This window comes from Girardinichthys multiradiatus, chromosome 9, assembly GCF_021462225.1.
Source record: "Girardinichthys multiradiatus isolate DD_20200921_A chromosome 9, DD_fGirMul_XY1, whole genome shotgun sequence".
Classification (NCBI taxonomy): Eukaryota; Metazoa; Chordata; class Actinopteri; order Cyprinodontiformes; family Goodeidae; genus Girardinichthys; species Girardinichthys multiradiatus.
The window spans coordinates 25,487,859-25,514,887 of record NC_061802.1 but is presented as its reverse complement, the minus strand read 5'-3'; the positions used below and the strand labels follow the sequence as shown (position 1 = coordinate 25,514,887).

At 40.5% G+C, this 27,029-nt stretch overlaps 1 protein-coding gene across 9 annotated transcripts in view; it reads left to right on the top strand.

Moving 5' to 3' along the window:
• LOC124873582 (unconventional myosin-IXb) overlaps positions 1–27,029 on the top strand; it is a 75,069-nt gene that overhangs the window by 19,063 nt on the left and 28,977 nt on the right. For all 9 annotated transcript variants that reach the window (XM_047374311.1, XM_047374313.1, XM_047374314.1 and 6 more), the window contains 7 exons: positions 3,030–3,246; positions 3,353–3,572; positions 3,845–4,354; positions 18,634–18,728; positions 21,514–21,576; positions 25,912–26,011; positions 26,352–26,452. In XM_047374311.1, coding sequence (XP_047230267.1) covers positions 3,095–3,246; positions 3,353–3,572; positions 3,845–4,354; positions 18,634–18,728; positions 21,514–21,576; positions 25,912–26,011; positions 26,352–26,452 — 1,241 coding nt within the window. In that variant the 5' untranslated portion in view covers positions 3,030–3,094. The remainder of the gene's footprint in view (positions 1–3,029; positions 3,247–3,352; positions 3,573–3,844; positions 4,355–18,633; positions 18,729–21,513; positions 21,577–25,911; positions 26,012–26,351; positions 26,453–27,029) is intronic.

Here is a 27,029-nt window from a genome sequence, read left to right as displayed (position 1 = left end):
TAAACTCGGGTATGAGTTTCTGTCATGCAGAGGGACTGAACTCTCTTTATCTTGTCAACACATTCTGCAGCCGTACTTTTAAGAGTCTCTTGTCTTCAAGCCTGATGGCGTGCTGTCATTATAACATTTGTGGTTTAACCCAAGTGGTGATGTCGTCATCACAGAGCGGAAGGGTTGAATTTCTGTGCACTCAGTCTGCAGTTGCAACCTATGGTTTGGTTACAGGAGCAGAGCCATCTGCATCTGATCTGAACGCTCAGGCGGTACACCTGTTCACTTAGTAAAATTATGAATAGCTTTTAGTTTTATTTGGTCTGCCTTGATGAGGGAATGCGAAGAACCTGAAAAGTGGCTACGGTTACTTTCTTTGAGTCCAAAATATTGTTGAAATTTGCAGTTTTTCTGTGTTCTACAATATTTTAGTATTTTCTGAATTATAAGACATTCCTTGATTTAAAGATAAAGATTTGACAAACTGATTCCTCATCTCAGAGCTCCTGTCCTTTCATAAATTTTTAAACATTTTTATGTGTTTTTATTTTTCTGGTCAACTCTGCTGCCAAAGAGAAATTGTGTGGCTCAAATACCACATACAGGTCCTTCTCAAAATATTAGCATATTGTCATAAAGTTCATTATTTTCCATAGTCAGTCAGTCAGTCATTTTCTACCGCTTATTCCATAGTGTGTCACGGGGAAGCTGGTGCCTATCTCCAGCAGTCTATGGGCGAGAGGCGGGGTACACCCTGGACAAGTCGCCAGTCCATCGCAGGGCAACACACAAACAACCATGCACACACTCATTCATACACCTAAGGGCAATTTAGATTGACCAATTAACCTAACAGGCATGTCTTTGGACAGTGGGAGGAAGTCGGAGTACCCGGTGAGAACCCACACATGCACGGGGAGAACATGCAAACTCCATGTAGAAAGACCCAGGCCGGGAATTGAACCCATGACCTTCTTGCTGCAAGTGCTACCAACTGTGCCACCGTGCAGCCACCGGTGCACTGGTCATGATGAAAATTTACCCCATAGAGAATCTGTGGGATATTGTGAAGAGAACGTTGAGAGACTCAAGACCCAACACTCTGGATGAGCTAAAGGCCGCTATCGAAGCATCCTGGGCCTCCATAAGACCTCAGCAGTGCCACAGGCTGATTGCCTCCATGCCACGCCGCATTGAAGCAGTCATTTCTGCAAAAGGATTCCTGACCAAGTATTGAGTGCATAACTGTACATGATTATTTGAAGGTTGACGTTTTTTGTATTAAAAACACTTTTCTTTTATTGGTCGGATGAAATATGCTAATTTTGGGAGATAGGAATTTTGGGTTTTCATGAGCTGTATGTCAAAATCATCTGTATTAAGACAATAAAGACCTGAAATATTTCAGTTAGTGTGCAATGAATCTAAAATATATGAATGTTAAATTTTCATCATGACATTATGGAAAATAATGAACTTTATCACAATATGCTAATATTTTGAGAAGGACCTGTATGTGCTTGGTTTTATTGCACTGACTACATTAGTGAGGATATTAAAGAATTTGAAATTGTAATCATATTTTGGCTGTTAATCTGTACCTGTATACAGCCTGGGTCCCACAATAACAAATACTGCTCTAAAAATAAAACTTACCTATTATCAGAAAGGGTACTTGGTTACAAATCAGACTAAACTTCTCCTGTTTCAGGTTAGCGAAATCATTTTTATTTGCTAATTGCTGGAATAATAAAATTTTTTTTTCAGAGGTTTTCAAATGAAACCCTTAGTATTCAAGAGAAATGAGTTTTAAAATGCGACTTGGGTTAAGAAATTTTGTGTTTTCATCTTCTGACAGTAGTTTGCAGGAATTTCGGCCCATTGCTCCTGCTAAAACTGGTTGGACTGAGTCACGTTTGTAAACCACCTTGCTCAAACAAACCTTTTCAGCTCTGCCTACAAAGTTTCTATTGGATTGAAATCAGGGCTTTGTGATGGCCACTCCAAAACATCGACTTTGTTGTCCTTAAGCCACTTTGTAATTAAACTGGCAGAATGCTTTGGATTGTTGTCCTTTCAGATGAGCTGTCAATATTTTCACATATGAATCTTTCCTCAGTATGCCAACCGCTTTATAAAGTGCAACAGTTCATCCTGCAACAAAACATCCCAACGAAATAACGCAGCAACTCCCATCTTCGCTGTTGAGGTGGTACTCTGAGGCTTTCAAGCTTCCCCCTTTTTCCTCCAATGGTGATAATGCTCATTATGGCCAAACCCTTTAATTGTAGTTTCATCAGACTGTGTTTCTTATAAATATGACCCATTTTCCCAAGTGCATTTACAAACTACTGCTTTTGGAGTAAAGGCACACTTCCTCACTGAGGGCCCATAAAGGAACTGGACTCATTTCACTGTGGATTATGACACTTTCTTACCAGCTTCAGCCAGCATCTTCACAAGGTCCTTTAGCTTTTGTTCTGTGGTTGATGTGCTCATGTCATATTAAATCAGGTTAATCTCTGGGACACAGAAAGTGTCTCCTTCCTTAACTGCAAAATGGCAGGACGTTCCCATTCTTCTTGAACTGCAGCTGCACATTATATCAAATCGCAGTCAACATTGCAGTATCGTTGCATGTTTGGATGCAATATTTAGTAGGATATTATACATCAAGTGCAATGCCTGCAAATTCTGCATGCCAGTAATATTTATGGGTGGTTGGAAAGACAATGTGCTTAAGCTCACAAAGTATCGTAGGACAATGTGTGACAGAAAAATGTTTATTTATAATCGATATCGTTGTAGTATTTCAGTTAAATGTTTTCCTCATGTCGTGCAGAAATAAAATAATAAAATAAAATGGTGTTTTCTTTACAGGGTGTATAAGTGACTCATTTTAAGTGTATTAACTAAAGTTTTATAAGGTTAAAATGCTTTCTCTAGTCTTAAGACTGGTGCTGCTGAAGTGAGCCTGCTTCTCAAATGCTGCTTTACTGTCAGTGCGGGTTTGTGATCGCTCCTCCTGTCATCTTTAGGTGCTGCGTGGTGAGACAGAGGCAGTGCATGTGCGGCATGCTGAGGCCACCCCCCCTGGCTCAGGATGAGTGTCAGAGATGGCGCTGCCACCATGGCAACAAACGCAGGTGGAGGAGGAGGAGGGGGAGGGTGGTCTAACGATCCCGATGACCGCATGTACCTGCTTCAGATCTACCCACGGCTCGCTGCCCAGTCCTCCACCTGCTGCAACCTTAGGTGGGTACCCGGGGTTGTGATATTAATTATACCACAATGATATGTGACTTAATATGAAAAAATGTATTTGAAAAAGGTTGTTGTAAAGTCTTTTTGTTGGTTTCAGCGTGCAGAAGAATGCAACAACAGCCTCTGTAATCGCGGATGCTGCTGCAGCGCTGGGGCTGGACCCCGGCCGTCTGTATGTTTTGGCAGAGGTGAAGGAAAGCGGCGGGGAGGAGTGGATACTGGAGGCCGGAGACTTACCCGTACAGAGGGTTCTGCTTTGGCCTCGAAAAGCTCAGGAGCAACACCCTCAGAGCTTTGGCTTTTACTTTTTGCTACAGGTAAAACTAACAGCTCTGTGTCTGTTATTGTCACCCTTGTCAAATGTAGTGCTGTAAGAATAGTGCTGCAACTGTTTGAATATTGCGTGATTATTGCTTCCTTCTGCTCTCTTCCTCTTTGTTGGTGACAAGTAGTGAAACTTAAGCAATAGATTTTGCATTAATAATAGGAAAATACTGTAAACCAAGCTGTTACCCCTTAGAAAGTGTAGATTGTTCCAGTCTTAGCAGAAATCTGGCAATTTAAGTATGTTTTTCTACTTTTTATCTAGGAGAGGAACCATGATGGCTCCATCCATTATGTTCACCTCCCACCTTTGTCTAAGGAACAAGAGGTACAGCGGCTCGCTGCAAGGGGCTTCCTTCCTCCTCCCCAGGATGACTTTGCAGACCTCTGCAACCTGCCCATCCTCAGTGAGGACAGCATATTAAACAATCTACGCACACGATTTTTCAAGAAAAAAATCTACACCTATGCAGGCAGCATCCTCGTCGCCATCAACCCGTTCAAGTTTCTGCCCATCTACAACCCCAAATACGTCAAGATGTACGAGAAGCATCAGCTAGGCAAACTGGAGCCTCATATTTTCGCCATTGCCGATGTGGCCTACTACGCCATGCTCAGGAAGAGGGTCAACCAGTGCATCGTCATCTCTGGGGAGAGCGGTTCAGGCAAGACCCAAAGCACCAACTTCCTGATCCACTGTTTGACTGCGCTCAGCCAGAAGGGCTACGCCAGCGGGGTGGAGAGGACCATCCTGGGAGCTGGACCAGTCCTGGAGGTATGAAGGAAACACAGTGGAAGTGCAAAGATGCTCAAATTGTAGTGAAGTTGTCCAGTTAGGGAATGGATCCGTGCCTGTTTGGGGAGTGATGTCAATAGTTCTACAGGACTTTATAAATACAATATGATGCCTTGCAAATATGAATTCTCCTTAAATGTTTTCACATTTCTCAAATGTTTTTTATTAGGTTGTTATATTATAGACCAGCAGGAACAGGTGAATAACTGTAGGGTGGAGGAAAAAGGAGACACGGATTTCTTTATAAAAATGTGAAAGGTATGACATACCTTTGAATGTGAAAACCAATCAACTCTACTCAGCTTTACTCTCCTTCCTGAAGAACAACATTCCCACAGCATCATGCTGCCACCACCATATTTCAAGTTATAATGGTGCTTTCAGGGCGATACACTAATTTTCCAAAACACATGGTGTTATTAAAGCAGTTCTATTTTGGTCTCATCTGACCAGAACTCCTACTCCAGGTTGGCTGCGTCCACTGCATGTCTTGCAGAAAACTGCAAACAAGACATCGTATTTTTTCTTCTTGCCCATTGTATGCAGCCCAGATTTACCACCTAAGCTGGGGATCCTTGTAGCTCATCCAGAGTTAATCATGGGCCTTTTGGCAGCTTCTCTGATGAAGAATCACCTTTATTTGTCATTGCAATTGTATGATCCAAAAAATTTGTCATCTGCATTTAACCCGTCTTTTAGAGAGCAGGGGACAGCCAGAGTGGCAGTCCGTGTTTGGAACCAGGGAACGTTTAGCCTCTCCAGGATGCAAATCCTCCCTGACTTCTGTGGAAGGACTGTAGTTGTACTCTTAAATACAGATGACTTATTAAGTTACAGAGTTGTACTAGATTTTATTTAGGAGCATCAGTAGTGCATAGATTTGTGCAATTATGTGAAACTTTGGTCTCTCACATAAAATCCCAGTAAAATACACTGATATTTGTAGTTTTTACCTGACAAAATGTGAAAGGGTTCAACAGGTACTAAAACTTCTCCAAAGAACTTTATGTGTTTGCTGTGAGTCATGTGCTAGTTTTCCTTTTACTCGTCAGGATTAAACTGTATTGAGGAAGTTATATCCGGTTCTTCCTTAAAAGTGACTCGAATACTCAGGATCCTGTATACAGCAATATAGCAATATTTGGAGGTAATTGATTAAAGTTATGAATAATGAGCGTGTACAAACTTAAGCAAAGATGTTGTGGTCTAAACAGAAAGAAGAAACGAAAAGAAGGGAGGAAGTGGCTTCATTAACCCCTTCTTGTTGCCTTCAGGGTGAAAATGTTTTAAGCCGTTTGCTGGTTCTTTATTTTTGCCTCGCTTTGAGGCGTTGCTGAAAGTTTTTGTTATATTTTCCATGCCAGCTTTGAACTTAGCTTACAGGCAGTAACTTTTAGTTGTTGTAAGTCAGGTGAACACTTTTCTCCCTGCTTCTCTGCCATGATATCGTACAAGCTTGTCCTGACTGGCTCTGTCTTAACTGCTGAAGGGCACGAGTGAGCAAATCCTGAAACATTGATGTCTTTAAAGAAATGTATCTGTTGTACAACATGCTTAAATTCTGAGTGTGCCTGTAGTTGTCACAGACAGCTGATTGTGATAGATTGTGGGATTGAAATACAAAAGATGCTCAAAATGCTTCATGACCTCAGGATTACAGCCATTTTTCAGGTTTCCTACTAGTCCAAATTCTTGAAATGAAATGTCTTGACGATACTAAAGCCCTTTATTTAAACATTGTAATTGCTGTTCTGCTTTGCACAGTTGGTGGTTACTGTGTGTAGTTTCACAGGTGTCAGTATAACCCTCTACTTTCTGTGTTGAGATCATTATATCACGGATGATGACAGAACAGGCAACACAATGATAATCTTTAAGCACTGAAGTCCTTGTCAGCTGCCGAGCTCCTCTGTGATCCGTCCCACGGATTGACAACAAACAAAACTGCAAGAAAAATGAATCAGACCCTCCCTCTAAATTTGGATCACTTCTCATATTGTAGTCACATGGTTCTCCATAGCAGAGTGCAGTGGTTTTTCTCCCATCTGCCTATAGAGACCACAAAGCATGGTTTTACATTGTGATGGACAAATAGATGCTGTTTTGTTTTTTGTTTTTTATGAAATAAAATAGTTCAAATAGACTAAAAAACTGTATTCAATAAACCTTTGTCCCTTGTATAAATATAGTATTGATTTGAAGTGAGTAAATTAGGAAAGTTGGCAGTGTTAGGTGTGTGGACTGTGATCAGTTTTCCTCCTCCGTCGTTCATATATTCCACTTCAGGATGCCTCCATCCTGGTGAATATTTACATTAAACTCATGACAAGTTCATGTCTAGCGCCTTTGAATGTTCTCGTGTGAACATTTCTAAATGAAGGACGTGCTCAGCAGGTAGACTTCTCACACAGTAGGAAGCAGACCGTTTGGCCGAGTGTTTACTGTGATAAAACCTACGTCTAACCTCCCACAGACTCTGTCAGAGTTTCCGGAAGCCATGTGTGGAGGACGTTCGGGATTCATAAGATCCTTCTGATGTGTGATCTGCAAATTTGCATCAGTATTGGCCGACTTTCAGACCTGAAGCTGTATACAGGTGCACAACTCAACACTGCAACCAGTTTTGGCTGCGCTGGCGCAGAGGCGATGATGCTGAGGAGGAGAAAGCAGAAGCTAGATAAGGAGAAGCATCTGAGAAATGACAGCTTCTGTGATTACTTCAGTCTGAGCAGCGAGACAGCCTGGTGTTTATTGTCTTTTGTTTTTGAGGAGATTCACAGTGAGAAATAGAAGAAGCTGACAGTGACAGACAGACATATTGTATTTTTTATATTGAAATCCTTTCAAAATACTTTATTAAATTGTTATTAAACAGGAAATATGTAGTTGTGATGGGGGAAGTGTAACAATAGCAATAATCATAATAAAGGCAATAGGAAGTCAGAATTTTAACTTGGACACAGGACGGCTGCACTCTGCATGTCGCTCGGCTTGGCTCAGGGCACCCCCGCTCTATTGCTGAGGGACAGGAACGCTTTGGAGAAGGTGCACGGATCCCACCGCTTCCTATGTGAAAGCCGCTGTATACTGCGTCCGATATAGTGGAGTGTCTGGGTAAATGTTGGATGAATATTGTTATGTTGTAGTGTATGTCGATTACCTCAGGATGTCTGGGCTTTAGCTTCTGGTTTGACATACACTTAAATCCACCCGAGAAGCAGCTTTTAAACAATAAACACTTTATGTTAAGTTCATTTAGGAGTCTTTTTTTTTTTTTTTTGGGGTCTAAAAACCATTGCAGTTTTAGGACATAAGGTATGCTGTCTCTCGGTTAAATTTGGACGTCCATTTGTAAAACCACAGAGGGTGTGTTTATACTTCATACTTCAAACTGTCTTTGCTCTTAGCTTTTAATTTATGCAAAAATGGGCTGTACCTTTTGGGGTTCTGTTAATCCAGTTTTTCCCAAAGATACAAGTAAAAAAAAAAAAGTCAGGGGTGTACCTTTTTTCTTTTTCTTCTCTTTGAGCTGCACAGTGTATTGAATCAGTCGTCAGTTCTATATTACAGTGGCAAAGGTCCGCTTAAATGCAATATTTGACAGACCATTTAGTTTGACGTGCTATGCATTTATACAATATTCAACAATATAATTGCAATTTTTCCCTAATATTGTGCTGCTCTAATCTCTTTTCTAATAATCAGGTTCTCCTCATGTTTAATATGCAGAAGTTGCAAGTGAGCCTTCGAACCACATTCATTTTTGTCACTTTATTCACTCGTTACTTTCAGCCGTTCCCTTCTCAAACGTGGCACTCCACTGTGATGGTTGCCTTCCTTGGTATCAATCTCTACTCTGTAGGCTCATCTCTGCAGCATTTTCTTCTTTTAGTTCGTTCTTACTTTGCTGAATGGACAAAGTTTTTGTGTTTGTGCTGCCATAGGAGGTGCTTTCTGTCTGTGAATCTCGTTGCGATTTTCAAACATACGAAGTAATGAAGATCAAATACGATACAAATTTCTGAATCGCATTTGAACTGAAAGCTGAAATCCCAGAACTTGGGCTTGGTTTGATTGGCTCTTTAGCTTTGGGGAATTAATAGCTCTGGGTGCTGATCTGGAAGTAAATCTGCTTCACATACTTCTCAGTTTTATTTCACAATAATGTGACCAAAAAAAGAGCCTTAGTCAGGAAAGCCTCGTGGGGAATGCAGCTCACTCGAAGTCCAAGATCTTGCGGAAAAGCCAAAACCCATGTTGTTTTGTAAATGTAAGTTTATAGGAACTAAATATACTTGGAGAGGGTACAAGAGTTTACAACAAGCTGCCAAGCTTGAAGCTCATACCAGGAATTTGGCCCAGTTAGAAGCAGTCACTTTGTCGCCATCCATCATCTGTCAGATTTCATCATCTCTTGCAGATACTGCTGCTTCTCCTTTCAGATGCATGCAAATAAGTTCGGTTTCAGTCCCTTGATGTGCTTCAGTCTGTCAGTCTCTGGTTACGGATGCCACATTCAGGGATGTGAGGGGAGACAGTGGGGTGGTTTTTTATTTTATTTTTCTCACCATCAGCATAGTTTCTGTCCATTTGGCAGAATGGATTGTGTGTGTGTGTGTGTGTGTGTGTGTGTGTGTGTGTGTGTGTCAGCCCAGTCCAAAGCTGCGGTTGGAGGGCCGGACGAGAGATGGGCTCGTATTTAGTTGGCCTGATCACTGGGGGAAATCTGGAAACAGTCATGGCATCATCATGGCTATTGAACATCTTTCCATTTCCTGCTGCCATCATCATCATCTTATAAAATTACGCATTTAATACTTTACTAGAGCCTGTTTTCAGATCTACCAAGCCAAGCGAAGTTGATATGAAAATAATCTGTACAGCGGGCTTATGGGATGGATTACATGGAGCAAATGTTCCATAACAAATTTATTTATGTAGTTTAGCATCACATAAAAAGTGAACCTTTCGTGGTTCTTCCCGGTCCAACATAGCCAATATTTACAGTGCCTTGCAATTGTATACCCCAGTCAGATTACAACCACAACACCTTGTACACAACATTGTCACTGTGATGCATGGTGGTGGCAGCATCATGGTGTGTGGGGTCCCTTTCTTCAGAAGGAACAGGAAAGCTGGTCAGATGGGGAAATGGAAGAATCTAAGTGCTGGGCAGACGTGGAAGAAAAATGCAGAAGCCGTGGGACTGGTGCAGAGGTTCATCTTCCATGACCCTAAACATGCAGCCAGAGATGCAATCAAATGGTTTAGATCAAAGGAGGTTCATCTGTTAAAATGATACAGAAGACTTTCAGTTGTAATTGCAGCAAAAGGTGTTTCTATATAGTATTCGGCTTTTTATTTGTAAAAACACATCACAGAATATTTTATTGTTACGCTTCCTCTGCACAATTATGCATGACTTTGTGTTGGTCAACTCCCAGTGAAATACTCTGAACTTTGTGGTTGTAATGTCTCAAAAACAAAACACGTATAAATGCTTTAGCAAGGCACTGTATGCAACAGGCATGCATTCATTTTAGGAATAGTTACAAAAGAAGTCAAGTTTTACTTTTGCAAAAGGTTTTTCATTTGCTGCCTTTTTGTGCTGGAAGTTGATCAGATTACTTTAATCAAAACATTGCATGTATGCCTGCCAGTCTGTTAGTGTTTCTTCAGCTGGAGGTCTTAAAGCCTGGGTCACATTTTGAGTAGATGAGATCACCGTTTGTGTTGCTGAGCTCTGACTGTATGCTGGAAGATTGTATGTCCTCAAACTGGGACCACTTGGAAAGGTTGCCATCCAACTTTGGTTCATTTTTACTGCTCTGTAAATTGCGCTGGTTTACCTTGAATTTAATGTAGAGAAGGGGTTGTTTTCAACACCTTCTGTGGGCAGAAACGAACAAGAGGTCTACCTGCAGGGCAGCCCAACAGATCTCAAACTGTTTCCCTTAAACTGGTTGAGCTGGTTGAGCCACTGTTACATAATTACTACTTGTGTTCATTTCCAGCCTTTGAATCTCTCATATTCTCATTGTTAGCTCGAACAGCCTGTGTTTCAGCACGTTGGCATAGATGTTGTACGACCTTGGAAATACGTGAGAGTAGACTGGGTGAAGGGATTTTTTTCCTGCTTTTAAAAAAGGCTAGGAGTGAGTTATTTGACCTGAAAAGGTAGATTCACAAATCTGCCATACTTTCAGGAAATAAACGTAAAAAACTAAAGGTTGTTCCTTGGTTTTTTTGTTGTTTTTTTTTTAACCACTATCCTGAACATCTTACATCGAGACATTTAAGTATCACTTAAGCTCTATCGGTCGTCTATACTGCTTATCCTTGCAGGGTCATGGGGGGCTGGTGCCGTTCTCCAGCATTCATTGCGTGAGCGCTGGGTTGCACCCTGTACAGGTCGCCCGTCCGTCACAACACAATTAACCTAATAGTCATGTTTTTGTTTTACCTTGGGAGGAAGCCGGAGTACCCGGGAAGAACCCTACACATGCACAGGGAGAACATGCTTTTTTAAATGTATTTATTTTATTCATTTATTTCTTATTTTTGTGTCATGGTGCTTAGGTACAAGAAGATCTAAACCTGAAATTGCAGGTTAGACCTTTCCGTGAACTGGAAATCCATATAAAGCCTGATCATTGCATCTCTAATTTAAATGTTATAGTTACATCCATAGTTTGTATATCTGCCTCGGGTGTTTTGTCATCTCAAATGCAGTTTCGGTTGTGTTGCCTTAGTCTTATATTCTGGTGTGAAGTTTAACAGTTTGCATTCTTGTTTCTTTGTTTTACTTTGTATTAAATTCGACTGTATGAAATAGCTCTGTCAATAAAAACAGATCGATAAATAGTCCTGCAAATGGATTTGAAATAATATCTAAAATAATAATCTGCACAATTCCATAATAATCTAATGAAATCTTACTTGTGCTTCAACATGTTTGTGTGTTTGTTTCATCCTCATAAACATGAAAATGAACGTTGCTCTGTAATATTAGTAATTCGATTATTTAAGGAGTTAAGAGAGCAGGCAACACAAAGTGTTTGACTGAACAAACACCCTATATTATTTACATGTTTTAAATCCTAAAATGAAAGCAACCATACAGGTAATTGGTAATAAACCTGAAGCAAAGCACGACGTGAATATATTGCCTCTTTTACTCATGGGACCACCTTGTAATCTACGTTTGTGTTCCCAGTAAAGTAAACATTCCTGTTCAAAGTCCCCTGCCGGCCTGCTCCATGCCGCTCCGTCTCACGGCTTCAGACAGGAAGTTCCTATCATCCGAAACCCTTCAACAGGAAGCGGCTACGACACAGGAAGCAAAGGCAGTGGTTCCCTCTGCTGTTAGCTCAGAGCCTTGAAGGGTGTGGACTCACCAGGGTACTGTATTGTTGTTCAGGAAGTGCAGAGGAGAAGCCGGCCATTCTATCCACTGATCTATTGTTTATCTCTCGTGCTCGAGTGGTTCTTCAGAGTGGGTGGCATTGTGTATGATTCTGGGAAAGGCTGACATTACTGTGTTTAAGTCACTGTGCCATGCCCATGTATCTTCGTCTAAACACACCAACAACATATATACTTTTGAACAAATACCTTCCTGTAATCACACCATATAGAATCTTACTGAAGGGTAGAATATGCTTTTCTTTACAGGCTCTGCACAGCGTACGTGTTTCATCAGTCCACAGGCTTCTTCAGCATCTATTTGTGGTGCTGTGACCAAACCACAAACTGGGGTTTGATGTGGTGCTCATCATGGCATGGGTGGAGCAGCCATAAATGGCTCCAAACTGGTAAAACTCCGGACCCCGAGCTGGCATTCAACGCTCTGTCCCAGCTATTAAAACTCTGCACCTTTAACATGGATCTTTTGTGTGTGCCTTAACTTGTACATTTAAACCTTTAATATTCTGAGTGAGTGTTCACCTGGAAGACTGTTCAGGCAGATCTCAAAAACTAGAGATGGATGAAAAATTGGAGAGAGGAAAATCTCTTTTTTTTCCCTATTGAATAATGCATTACAACACAGAACGCTTCTCTGACTAATAACAATCAGATAAACATTAAGGACCTGTGCTCTGATGCCTAAATAAGGATAATCTTGTAATTTCTTAAAGACTTCTAGCTGTATTAAAGAATCCAGTGCACTTTTTTTTTCTTTTATGTATTGTAGTTTTTAGACCTTAAAAGAAAATCAGAACCCATCAAAATTGGCTTCGGCAGGTCAGACCTCTAAGAAAACCAAAAATCAGCCAAAAAAAGGCTGATTGGTCCTTCACCAAAGTAAAACAAGTAGGGGAAATACATCAAAGCTAATTAAATATTGCTTTTTTTTCCACACATACAGTCGCAAAGCCTTGGTTTCTGGTAGGAGGGAAATTTTTAATAACCCGTTAAGTAAAATCAATATCAATCTGTCAATCAGACTTCATCCTGCTTTACAAATTAAAAAACACACCATCAAAATGACTTTCAGTAAACAAACAAAAAAACATGCATTTTGCAATTATTACAGATGAAACCAGCAAACATAAATGCTTTATACAAACCAGTACACATTTAAACACAATAATGAACGTCCTAACCGAATGTCAGAAGGAAAACTGCAGGTTTATCAAATAGCTATATTTAACAAATAAACACATTTTTTTATTCCAATAAATTAGTTTGAATCGATAAATAGATGTCTATGTGAACTCAGACTTGTACTTAATACATTTATATGGATATAAATTATATAGAATTAAATTCACTTGACCGAGTCAGCAGCTAATGGATAGAGATTTGTATTTTTTCCAATTTTCCAAATTATTTAAATACGTTAAGGAAAAAAAAAACTATTTCTTGACTGATGCACATTTACACAAGTATAGTTAACAAGCAGCAGGTATGAGGCTGAAACTCGAGTGTTTTTTAAGATGTTGGTACTTGGCGTGCTCTGAAGATGACATACATTTTTGCGGTGGTAAAAAGGACTCCTCATAGCTGGATTTGCTTCGTTTGTGACAGAAGTTACAGATAACTTGTTTTAGCCTGTCTTTGCTTCTGACTGTCAAATACAGCAGTATGTTATGAAACAAAATACAAACATTTGTGGTTTTTTTGGTGTTAAGGTAAAGTTAAGAATAAGTTATCGTCTTCCTGGTGAGCAATTCATTAAGCTGCTGTAAAAAATAAAAACTAGCAAATGTTTCTTAAAACCTTTTCTGATCATTCGTTTTTCACTTGCTGCTAAGAATAAGAACATCTTGCATCTTGAAGCAATTAGTTTTTCTTTCTCCTAACCACCATCACCACTGTTTTATTTCCATCATGCTGGCATCCAACACAGCCCTTGGAAGCAGCTGAGTATTACTAATACTATTTCCTTGTGTAAAAACATGTCCCTTAAAGAGAAACAAATGCAGAATTAGAGGAGGAAAACGTCTTTAGTAAGTTTTCTGACAGTTTCAACTAGAGGTCGGTAAGATGAAAATGTTAGATAGTGAAGAACAGGCAACGCAGAGGGATCTTGATTAGAGCTGAAATTATTCCTTTAATGATAAAACAGCAGAAGGGGTTGAATATTTTCCACAGTATTGTATTCCTAGATCTCAAAGCAACCGTTATAAGTATTTCTAAAATAATCAACATCATAATTCCTTATCATATTGGTTTTAAATACCAAATTTATTTTTTTTATTTGATTGTGAAAAGCATAACTGCAGCAGATCTTCAGCTTGCATACATGCTTCATCACTCAAGATGTCAGATTCATGCATTGCCCCTTTATCTCTTGTGGGACCTGCAGTGAGGGGGTTTCTTTGCCACAGAGTTCAAGAGAGAGAACTGGGTTTGCAGATATTTATCTTTTTCAAAACACTCATTTGGTTGCACTTATTTAAACTGTTCCCATACAGAAAGGGTTGTCAAAACTACCGACACCGACGTAGCGCTTGTCTAATGAAAGTCGTTAGTTCACATGAGAGCAACTTTGGGGTCCAAATGTAAGTGGAATCACAAACTGATGACCCAATGAGAAGCAATGCGAAGGAGGAACTGTGTAGCGACGCGGTTGCATTCAATCTCTGCCAGCAACATGTGATCTCACCAAAGACTCGTTCAGTCCGACAACAAACACTGATTATTTTGTATTATGAGAGTTTAGCCTCGGTTACCAGAGATTACACACTTGATCTCCCAGTTTCCTGTATGTCCAGTTTGACCTGAAATACACAAATATGTGAGTTTCTTCTGCTGCTGCTGTCCACCGTGGAAGTGGGGGCTGGATTATTTACAGCCCTTTGTGAGCGCGCCCATGCTGTAGCGAGGTGTCAATGTCAGGGCCTTGGCAGCTCTCTGTGGAAAACATTTAACTGAAGCTCTTTGGCTCCATCCGTTTAGGCTGAGGTTTGCTCCTGAAAAGTTTCAGAGCTATCCAATTGAGGTCTAGCAGCTGAGCATAATTGTTTTCTTGTTTTTTGGTTAGAATTATCCATAAATCAGGAACACATGACTGCTATCAAATCCTTGACAGTAGTCTCTAGGAGTCATCATAAATCTGTCTGCATGACCTTTTAATCTGTCACAGATCTTATGACTGAATTAGGTTTTGGTTCATTTTTGTTGTTGTAAGTGTATAATTCAAACGCTTGCTGTGGCAAACAACTCAAACCAGGCTGTTTCAGAGGCACGCCCCTTGCTGTGTTTGTTGAGAAAAGTGAGTGTGTGTGCAAGTTTTTGTGCTAAATGGGGATGTGAGACCTCATACTGGTGGGTCTGGTTGTATAAGTGGAATTGTACCGAGAACAGTGCTACCAGAAAAGCAAAGTCGCTACAGAGATAAATCAGTTGTAGCAGTGCCGTGCTGTGAGATTCGAGCCGACCGACATTGCACATGCAGCAAACTGCTGAGGCCCCACATGCCCCCTTTCCTCCTTCTCTCCTCCCTGTATTTCCCTCCTTTTTCTTTCTCTTCCTTAAACTCTTTGTGTGCAAACTCCCGTTTCGTAAGCCCGTCTTTATTTTCCACGGCCACAGTTTGGCAAGCCCTTGGTCTCCTTCCTCATACCTGCTGAGCGTTCCAGCCAATCAGACTAAATGATTGGAACATGCTCATGGGCATGTTTGAATACGAACGAGGTGGCAAGATGTTTAGAATTCCCTCCGTGGTGCAACGGCTCGGGCCGTGCACAGATTTCTCAGGGCTTTTGCGCTCCTGGGCTGCAAGGTCTCCAGAGGGAGGGGTCTGGGAAGAAACCTGGGCACAGTGGGCAGCATTGAGCGCTGAGCTCGATTGTGGCACAGAATCAGTGCTTGGTGAGCACAGGAGTTGAAGCTTGAATAAGGGTTAGTGAACTTTTTCATATTCTGTTGCATTGCAACCACAAACGCCAATGTGTTGTGTGTGCCACACACAACACATTGGCAACTTTTACATTCCAAAAGCAATCTTGGCCCTCAGGCCATGCTGAATTAAAGTAGTTTGGAGCTGCTAAAGCTAGAAGACATATTTGTTTTATAAGAATCCACTATTGGAAGAACAGCCATTGTATGTCCATGTTTAGGTTTTAAAATAAAGAACTTCAAACTAAAAGAAAAGCCTAAAACTAGCAATTTATCACCGTTTATGTTGGGGCTGCACAATATTAGGAAAACGTGACGGTGCAAAATTATCATTGAATGACGATATTGATTGCAATTAACCTACATCTTTCTCCCTGTTGACCCTCCCCGAATACTACAATGTTTCTGCTAATATTCTCAGATCTACATCTGCTGTCGCCATAAAAGGCAGAGAAAGTCTTACCATCCCAACGTATTATTGACATGCACAGTTTGAATTCATGGCCCTTAAAATGTTTTGGCCTCACAAATATTGCATCCAAGCAGTCTTTTGTTATTGCGATATGGCACATTTTGGAATGCAATTCAATATGTCGTGCAGCCCTCCTTTATATTTAAAGCCATTGCTCAGTTGTCAAAGTTAAGGGTGCAAAGAGCTACAGGGTTGCAGACCAATGCAAAGCAGCACATGATTATGACGTTAAAGGCAAAGGATACATGGTTTGCAGATTTAGGTTTTTTTTGTTGCAAATAAATCTCCAAAAAGTCAGGCGTTCGTATGCGTTTAGCCCCCCTTTACTCTGAAAAGCTCAAGAGATACGAATGCTTTTGCAAGGCTTGAGTTTGCAGATTTTTTCTTAAAAGGAGCTGGTCTGCGATTACAGAGCATCTCTTTCATCATGCTTAAACAAGCAACAACAGTTACCTTATATATCCCTCTTGTGTGAAACTGTTATATAGTGACATCTGGCTTTAACGATTTTACTGCACCCAAAGAATAAAGTTTTTTGCAGAATTTTGAAAGAGAAAGGACGGGAGAAATAAAAGTGCAGAAAAGAAATCGACATTTGCCCCCAATACTCTAATCAGCGTCAGTGCAATTGTATCAAATTCAGCCCGCATGTTGCTATGGAAAATACAATGTGTCTCCTATTTAGCATTCACTGAGTCAACTTCCCCTGCGGTGGCCTTTGGTTGTGTGTGTGTGTGTGTGTGTGTGTGTCTCTGTAACCATGTGAACATGTACATCATGAAGGAAAAAGTGCTGCTATTCTGTTACCGCATCGATTCAGTAATCTGGGCCCCTCAGTGAAGCCTGGTAGCTTCTCTCTTTGCTTTTCTAGATGGGTTAAAAATCACTCCAGTTCTGAATGGAAACAATCTTGCCATTGCTTCTGTGCTTAGAGTCTGAACATGCTGCACAGGCCCCCTGACCCATTTCCCATCGGCGACCTTCTGTACCCTCCTACCTGCAGAGATGCACACAGATAAAGCAGAGTGACAGGTTGGAAAGGAGAAAGCGATGGGTGAATAAAGTGTGAGCCGCTGTTTTAAAAACACCGTAGCTCTCGAATAGGTTGTCATGGAGGTTTGTTGTTGCTGTTGATGAAATACGTTTGGTGATAGAGATGCATGTTTAACTGGAAGCATACTCCACTTTAGATTCAGTTGCAGCACTTCCATATATGGTCTGAAAGTCAACACAGATAGAGATGAAGATCAGTGATGAGCTGCAAGAGGCTGAGACATTCTGGGGGAGACTCATGGGAGGAACGTAAAGTGGCTCTCAGAAGTCAGGCACACCTCAGTTAAAAGTCAGGAAATTTATGCCGTAAAAACATCAGTCCACGGTAAACACTTGTCCTGTACAAGTCAGCTGAAAAAAGATGCAATAACCTGGTTGCAGAAGTGTGCACACATAAACTTGTACTTTGTTGAAGCACTTTTTGATTCTGTTTCAGCACTCGTTTTTGTCTGGTAGGAGTTCCAGTCGACAATGACAATGTCCTCTTCCTCGATAAAGTTTTCCAGATCTTCCAGATTGTGAGGATATCTCTTGTCCACAGCCCTCTTCAGCTACTCCCACAGATTCTCTGTGAAGTTGCATCTGGGCAGGCCTTTCCAAAACTTAAATTTCCCTCTTGTGAAGTCATTCTTTTGTTGATTTTGATGTATTTTTAAGCTCTTGTAATGAAAAGCGAATTCTCTCTCTTCATCTTCAGCTTGTAGCACACAGCTGGAAGTTTTTGGTTCTTAATTTATTCATCCACCTTGACCAAAACCTCACTTCCTTCTGAAAAAAGGTAACCACTGATCATGATGCTGCCACCACCATGTTTCAGTGTGGGTATGGGGCTTGTTTTTGTGTCAAACTTACTTTTTAAAATGGTGGCCCAAGGTCAAAGTTTATCTTCATCAGACTGATACATATTGTTCCACTGAGGTTTGGAAGATTTTAACCAGGCATGGATATTTTATTTGAAATCAAATGTTTCTGTCTTGTAACCTTACTCCTTAGCCCAGACACATGGAGAATTTAGGAGATAAATTTGTTTCATGTAAAACACAATGTGTGCTGGGCAGAAGTTCCTGCAGCCCACTCAGCGCTGCTGTTGGCCTCTTGGCTTCCTCTCTGAGACGTTTCAGGCTTGTTTTTTAAATCAGTTTTGGAGAAACATCCACATATGAAATGTCACTGTCGCCCGCATTTTTTCCAATCTTTGATGTCTGTGCCATGGTGTGTAATATACCACCGTGGGCTTTTTTTGTGATACCTGTTTACCACAAGATTCTTTGTAACCCCTCGGCAAATTATGATGTTAGGAATCAAATGAGCAAATGTCAGAAATGGAGATTGATATATTTACTGAATTAGTTGTGGTTTTTCTGTCTTCTCCTCTCGTCTCTCTCAGGCCTTTGGTAACGCCAAGACGGCCCACAACAACAACTCCAGTCGCTTTGGTAAATTCATCCAGGTTAATTATCTGGAGAGCGGAGTAGTCCGAGGGTAAGTAATCAATAACATTTTTAATAAGCTCCTCTGTGTTTGACTTCCTGTAGCTTTTTTTTCTATCTAGATCTTCTGCCTCCCTGCAGCCAGATATCTTCCTCTTTCCTTGTTTAGGGTTGGTCATGTGATGCTCAGTGTGCGTGTGGGATGAAACTTGGAGCTACTAGCGTGCTCTTCCTTTTTCTCTGCGGTCAAATTCTGGTCAGCCAGGTCACTTCCTTAATCCCTCATCAGCCACTAAAAGCTAGCAGAGAGCTTTGAGTGTGATTTTCAGACTCACATCAGTGCTGACAATGCTTATGTTGACAGCTGCTCAGAGGTAAAATAAGTGGACATTCCCGGCCTTGGGACCCCCCTAAAGCACCTGTTCTTTTAGATTGTTTTCCCTCAGAAAGGTCTTCAGCTCAGCCTGCAGAGTCTATTTTAATAGGACGAGACTTAACTGCAGACTGAAACATCTGAGGCGACGAAATGCTCATCGTGCCAAAAAACAGCAGGTTTAGTTAACAGCTGCTGTCTCAGCTTGTGTGGTTCTGTGAGTATAGACGGAAAGCTATGTTAGAATAGACCCACAGGCATTACAGTCAGTATGGCCATCTTTACCCTGGCAGCCGCTCAGCTCAATACAGAGGTTTATAAAAAGAAGGCTGCTGCTCTAGTTTGCTCTACCTACTTAATGATTGACCGGAAGTTTTTATACTTTATCTGGGTTTCTATATCAAAAAAATCAGAGGAGGTGATTATTTCGACCCTCTGACTTGTCTTAGTTGAGCAGTTTTTTGTCCTTTTCTTCTCTGCTTTTTAAAAAGGAGCTGCCTGCCGTTGTACATTTTGTGCCGACCACGTGTCAGTTTGTACTCGCTTTGATAACCAAAGGCAAAAGCATTTATTTCCCTTGAACTTTTTCACAGTTCGTTACAACACAGAACATCAAAGTATTTTGGGGATTTTATATAATATAGATCAGTGGTGGTTTTTGATTTGGGCCACATGGGTAGTTTTCCTGGACAGCATTAAAGAAGGGAACACATATGCACCATAGAAAGAAAAGTAAAGAACATGTCAGCTCTGCCCTGAACAGGATCTGTGGGTGTTGGTGTCATGAAAGCGTCGATAAAGAGGAGTACCATAGGTTTAGTAGAGAAACACAGCCGGGGTGGCACGGATCCGTAGTGGTCGATGATATAGATGTATTCAGCCCCCTTGTACTCTGTTACCCCCTACAACATCTGGGGCAAGCAGACGTCAAACGTTTGTTAGAGAACATTGATGAACAAACGGCATGATAAAGCCCCAGACAGGTCAGGGATAGAGTTGTGTGGAAGGTTAAAATAGGACATTGGTGTCCACCTACATCGAGAGGCCAGACACAGAGAGCATTAATCAGAGAAACAGCAAAGAGGCTCATTCTATCTCTGGAGGAGCTGCAGAGATTCCCAGCTAAGGTGGGAGCATTTTTTGGCCCACATTCAAAGTGCTGTTAGTGAGGAAAAATAAACTGCCAAACACGTAATTTCCTCTGGGAACCATAGTGGCGGGAGCGTCATGCTCTGGGACCTGAATATAAATACACGTCACGATAGTTATATCTAGAACATTTTGAAAACCTTTTTTATTCCTCTTCACAATCGTGGACTACTTGGTGTTGGTCTATCAAATACCATCCAAATAACATGCATCGAAGTTTGTGCTGTAACGTGGGGGAAAAAAAGTGGAAAAGTTCAAAAACAAGTGAACCCGTCAGAGACTGAAATCCAGAAATCAAAGTCCAGGAGTTTGTGGTAAAATGTTGCAGCTGCTTACGATTTAAATCCACGGTCACAATGACTTATTTTACCTCGTGAGTGAGGACATTGTCAGACTATGATGGAATCCTGATGGGATGAAGGTAAACAATAAGAGCATCTTTGCTGTCAGGTTCAGGTTTTTCTTTCAGTTCGTCCTCAATCTGCGTTTTGCTGCCATGTTGTTGTTTTTTTGTGATTTATTTCATTTATTTACATTTTTATCAGCTTTTCTCTACATCTGAACACACTGACATGGTCAGGTGTATCGAGGAGTTCAAATGTTGCAGTAACAAGCCTTGATATGGTAGACTTTGTCAGGTTATCCTCTATCTGCCTTCAGAGGAGATTGTGAGTTCAGGTTAATCTAAATTCCTGTCAGAGAATGCTGTCTCAAAAAATGTTAGATATTTTATCCTTTATCTGTATCTTGACACCTGGTATAATAATAATAATGTCATTATCATGCTGAAAAGAGACGTGCAGTTGTGTAAAACATGCAGCACGACTCCCCCCGACATAGCAGCGATTATAAACTAGCCATTAGAAATGTTCAGTGTGTAAACTTCTCATGTTGTCTGCATTTAAAGCTGCATTTTTGGTGGAAGGACACGAACAAGTTTCTCACAGCAGAGCTCTATTCTTAGTATGTCACAAGGACTGGCGTCAATGTTGTTTTTACTCGGGTATAGAGAAAACAAGTAAGACATATCAAATCTGATTTAGATGGCTTTATGGCCTCGGGTTGGTTTTTTTGGTAAATACCACTACTTTTAAATCTGCTGACCTCCTGACAGCATCCAAATGGCATTTTAATGTCTTGGTGTATGTTGCTTCGTAGCTTAAAATGAGCTCCAGTGTGCATGTGAGTGTTCAAAACATCATTTATTCTTACAAATGTACTCACACACACACACACACACCAAGCTAAACCATCTTTATTGTTCAGTTACCTATCCTCATTTTTTGCATTTCCTCTTCCTCACCTTTTCTCTCAGGGCTGTGGTGGAGAAGTACCTCCTGGAAAAGTCTCGCCTGGTCTCCAGAGAAAAGAACGAGAGGTAAGGAGGGACCCCGGGGGGTGGTCTTGACCCTTCACTCCCACGGCGCTTCATCAGGCCGTCTGGATAAACATGAGAAGTTTATTTTTTTTTTTCCCCTTCATCAGACCCTGAGGGTTTAAATGTGAAGTTCAGATGGAGTCTTCAGATATTCATCTGCTGAAACACATACACACACACACTAACACTGCAAGGCTGAATGTGCATTCACCAACTTAACACTTGTTTTACAAACTCCACACTTATTGGCACACCGGGTAGAGATGTGTAAAAAGCCTTCAAATAAATTCATCTGTTGTTGCCCTAGCATCATCTCACACCAGAAAAATGAGAAATATCCAACCTTAAAATTGTCTGCATTTATTCAAAGTGAGTAAAAACCTGCAGAAAAGGTGTATTTTTACAAAAGAATGTATTGTAATAGTTTTACAAATATTAAAATAGGACACAGTAAAGTAGGACAGTGCTTATTTATTGCAGAGCGAGATAGATCTTTGGTTATTCCTCTTTTTGCACAAAGTAGGGGTCAGGACCCCATTGTGGGTTGCAAACCAAGAAGTGTAGGGTCAGGAATCAAACAAAATGATGAAGATAAAGCACATTTATGCGGTAAATCAATCTGTCAAACCTCAATTAGGTAGTACTTTTTAATACAAACCACAACGCAAACAAAACAAAGACCATTATACATACCTGTAAGGAAAATATTTCTTATTGCATAACTGGATATATTATTTCTTAAGCTCCCTACATCCTCTTCTCTGTGTCTGGAAAAAGATAAATATGAGTCCTCGTCCTGCCTAGTGTCGACTGGCTACGAGAAATAGGTCTCATTATATTTATAATCAATGAAAACAGAAAGCCATGGATTACAAGAAACTGATCAACCCAAAAAATTGAAGGACAAAGTTAAAAAATGAATGTTTTATTTACATCTATTTCATAGAAACTGAAAGTTTAGCGGTGGCAATTATGTTAATTAGAGCAATTACATTCTAAAATTTTATTACGCTCTGGATAAATGTACTAAATTAAGTTGGATTGTTTTCAAATATTTCCAAAGTGACGTTATGCTACTGCAGTGAAAGCTGAATTTTTGTGTTTTTACCAATTGTGCGGGGGTGCAGTACATCCCCAGTACACTTAATAAACTTTGCTGTTTGAATGCAGAACGAACAGATAATGATAATAACATTACTATATATTTCTAAGATCAATTATGTTGTTTTTATCTGTTTCTGTACAAAGAGAAAAAAATATTGGGTGGTGACATGATGACCACACCGACTCGTTATGTCACTCTGCGAACCATCCAAGCCACTCTTACTCACTGCAGACTGCCAGTCTGTTGCTATCTCTGTGACTAATAAGCGACTATTCAGTCTGTGCTGATTGGGCAATAGAGTCCGATTCTTAGTGGCTTACCCTATTTATGCGACATATGTGTCGCATAAATATGATTGAGTATGGAAAATGTTGGGTTTACCAGACAGCTATGATTTTACATTTAGTCACAGTTAAATGACATGCTTCATCTTTGATTTGCCACGTCAGAATGTGGTTTTAATAGTTTGTCCTTCAGTATTTTCCTTTTTGGACTTGCTGACTGAATGTACGCTCATCTTTTTTTCCTTTTTTACCCTATACAATTTTAAATGTCTGTTGAATTTATGTTTAGTTCTTAAACTGTGTCTGGTTAAATTGCTAGACAAAGGACTAAACCCACTATTTTTAGGAAATTCTGTTATTCCCTGAAATTAATCAACCAATATTCCTAAACTGTGCTTTGAAGGATCTGCATTTGGTGTAGGCTACTCCAAGTCCTTACAAGTCCAAAACCCATAGATTTTGAAAAAGGGCTAAATAATTTTTATCCACATGGGAATGAAGGCATGAAATGGCCCTGCGATGATACAGATGATAAGGCCCAATTACTATTCGAGTAGTTGAATGGTACTATTTTATAAATAAATGTATAGAATGTTATAAAAACTTAACTTATAAAAAAATAAATCTAGAGATTTGAGTCTGTACAAGTCTGGGAGTTAGAAAAGAAAAATAAGCAGAAACCCTGAATTGAAGACCGAAACTGACAGATTTGGACTAAATTTCATCATCATTCAACTGAAAGCAAGACTATACAAGCATTCAAGACTATACAAGCATTCATTATTTCCTGTGACTTTAGGTCCCTTCTCAACTCAAAAGGTTTGAATTTACACTATAAGAGTTTTTCAGCCGATGTGGGGAACAGTACTTTCTTTTGAGCACGCAGGGCATTGCTCATTCATAAGTTTCCTGTCTAGATTGTTTTTCCCCAGCTAGTTTTGGAAAACCTGTTCACCCTGCTCTGACAGGTCGCGCTACGTAACCATCCGCCTACTCCCTGTGTGCTCACAGCTCAGCTAATCTCCCGTCCTACAGTTCCTGCTGACTGAATATCCTGCCTGTCTAGTCGGGGAGGGGGAGCCTGCTATATGATGTTATTGTTTTTCCGCGATAAGCGTGGAAACTCATTAATCCAGTGCGGTTTTACAGCAAAGCCCATGTCACCTGTTTTACCTCTCGGCTGATTGCACAAGTGGAAAACTGATATGAACTTCACAGAGATCCTGATATTGCCTTCCATATATTAGCCTTTTACGATGTGTTCGAAATTTGGTTTATTGCCAAAACTATCTCTCTGTTTAACCATAAATATTAGGCTCCGACAGCAACAACATAATTGAAAATCTTAGCAAGAATTTATGAATTCAGCATGATGTTGTTGGGATTATGATTATTGATTAATTAATATTTATCAATAATTATAATTGAAAATCATAATTTGAGAACATTTATTTCTTAACCAAAATTCCTTATTTATGAATTGAAATCAGAGATGTCCTCTGGGGTTGTAATTGTGGCTCAATGCCCTTGATAATTACAATTATTAAATTCTCAGTAATAGTTGATAACTATTATTAGATGTCACTGTTTAATCAACCGTTTCTGCCGAAACATGGGGAACTTTAACCTTATTTTGACTGACAAATCACTGTTGCACAAAATAAACACAAACGGCTTCTCTTTATCTACGTGAATATTTATTAAATCAACAGCCCTGATCCACCTCGCTATTCCTATTCAATAATCTTCACCTAATCAAACATGCAAAGTTCTACTAACAAGGGTAAAATATCTAACTAAACAAAAGAAAACAGCATTGTGTATGTATGAAATCAAACCAGCAGTTATGGCAAAATACAAAAGGAATATGGTTGAACGAAGCTCTGGGAGTTCCACTCCCAAAGTGTAGCTTAGTTAAAACCAGTAGTCCTAAAACATCCCCCAATGCTGGGAGGTCCGCGCACACAAAGAATCATAAAACTTTTGGCAGCAAGCCAGTAAAGCATGAAGTTGAAGACAAAGAAAATGGTTGATATTCACCATAAGGTTATTATAGCAGTTCAGTTTTACGGCACACCTGTGCTCAGGTGTTCACACAGTAAAAACACAACTTGCGAGACTCGGCGGCCTCAGAAATCAACTGCAATCAAGTTTCAATAAGCAATGGCGTGCACATACAATTTAGAACACAATAGACTATAAGTGGCGATTCTAAATCGCCCTAAAATCCTACTCTATGCTGCCCAAGCTATTACTAATAAAAAAATATTTTAATAGAAAAAAAAAAAAAATGAACTGACTTTACTTGATGTAGTCTTCCTTGGACAGAGAGGTAGCGAAAAAAGGGGGGGGGGGGGGGGGGGGAGTTTCCATGCGTCCGTGGATAACTCAGGAAAGCGGTCACTAGTCAACTGGATCAAAAAAACAAGGATGAAACTTCTTCTCCTTGAAACCTCCTGGTTTTTTGGTTACGTACTAAATCCACGTCTTCGATCGGTAAAGTTGAAACTTACAAGCCTTCTTATTCTTGTAAGCTTAATTCACTTAGTTTTCTGGCCAATGGGAGAATGAATGAAAGTCTATGTGGGATTTCTTCTCCAGAATGATACGCTTCAGATGCCGGTAACCGCGTCTCGGTTCCAAGCTGAAAAGCAATGGGGGTGATCTCAGAGTATGTTATATAGCCCACTGTGACATCAGAGCTGCGACGCCCCGTCCTATCAGCCGCGGTGCCCGCTGGGATTTGTAGCAGCGGACTGTCCTGGGGTACAAAATGGTTGATGACGCCGGAAGGCATAGTGGCGTCCAGCAATGTCCAAATGGTCCAATATTAAGCAACACATGGTCCAACAATGTTTGGCAGCCAGATTTGTTTGAGCTGTCAGTAATAACTTTCTAAATATAGTATCTGTAAAGTAGGTGTCATATATATATTTTTTTTCCCAGGAACTACCACGTGTTTTACTACGTGCTGCTGGGTGCTTCAGAGGAGGAAAGAACAGAGTTTAAATTGCTGCCGCCTGAAGAGTACTCCTATCTCAAGCAGGTACAAAATGCTGTAAACTTCATTTAATTTAGTTTTTCCCGCCGCTGTCTGATAAACTCAGGTTTAAATGTCTTAATGAGCTACAAGCTGATTTAACTTGTGATTTGGTCTCTAACGCGGACTTTGAAAGGATCTGCTGCTCATGAAAGCTGCCAAGTGTCTGAATAAGCTGTTGTGTACACTCTGAGCTCGGTCTACACATGTGCTTTGCATGTTAATAAGGCTGTCTTTGTTGTGATTCCCCTCGTTCCTCAGCCCCATGTTGGCCATTTTAGGTTTTATTTTTATTTATTTTTTTTGTTCCTCCTAACCAACCGGTTTGCTGTTTATATCTCTGCAGGAAAATTTTAAGATTGAAGATGAGGAGGATTTGCGTCATGACTTTGAAAGGCTGCAGCAGGCAATGGAGATGGTTGGCTTCCTTCCAGCCACAAAAAAACAGTGAGTTAAGCTGTAAACAGTTTAGAGCTCCTACAGTCTGGAAAAGTATGGAACTGGATTTGAGTAACTCCTATGTCTGGATAAGAGCAAAAAATAAAAAAGAGCACGGAAAAGTGTTTTATTTCCAGATTTGGTTTCAAATCCCTTTGTCTATAAGTCTGTCCATCTATTTGTTTTCCCTCCAGCCATCTGTTTTTCATTATATCCATCTATCCATCCATCTATCCATCCATTTATCCATCCACCCATCCATCCATCCACCCACCCATCCATCCATCCATCCATCCACCCATCCATCCATCCATCTATCTATCCACCCATCCATCCACCCATCCATTCATCCATCCACCCATCCATCCATCCATCCATCCACCCATCCATCCATCCATCCATCTATCTATCCACCCATCCATCCACCCATCCATTCATCCATCCATCCATCCATCTATCCACCCATCTATCCATCCACCCATCCATCCATCCATTCATCCATCCATCCATCCACCCACCCATCCATCCACCCATCCATCCATCCACCCATCCATCTATCCACCCATCCATCCACCCACCCATCCAT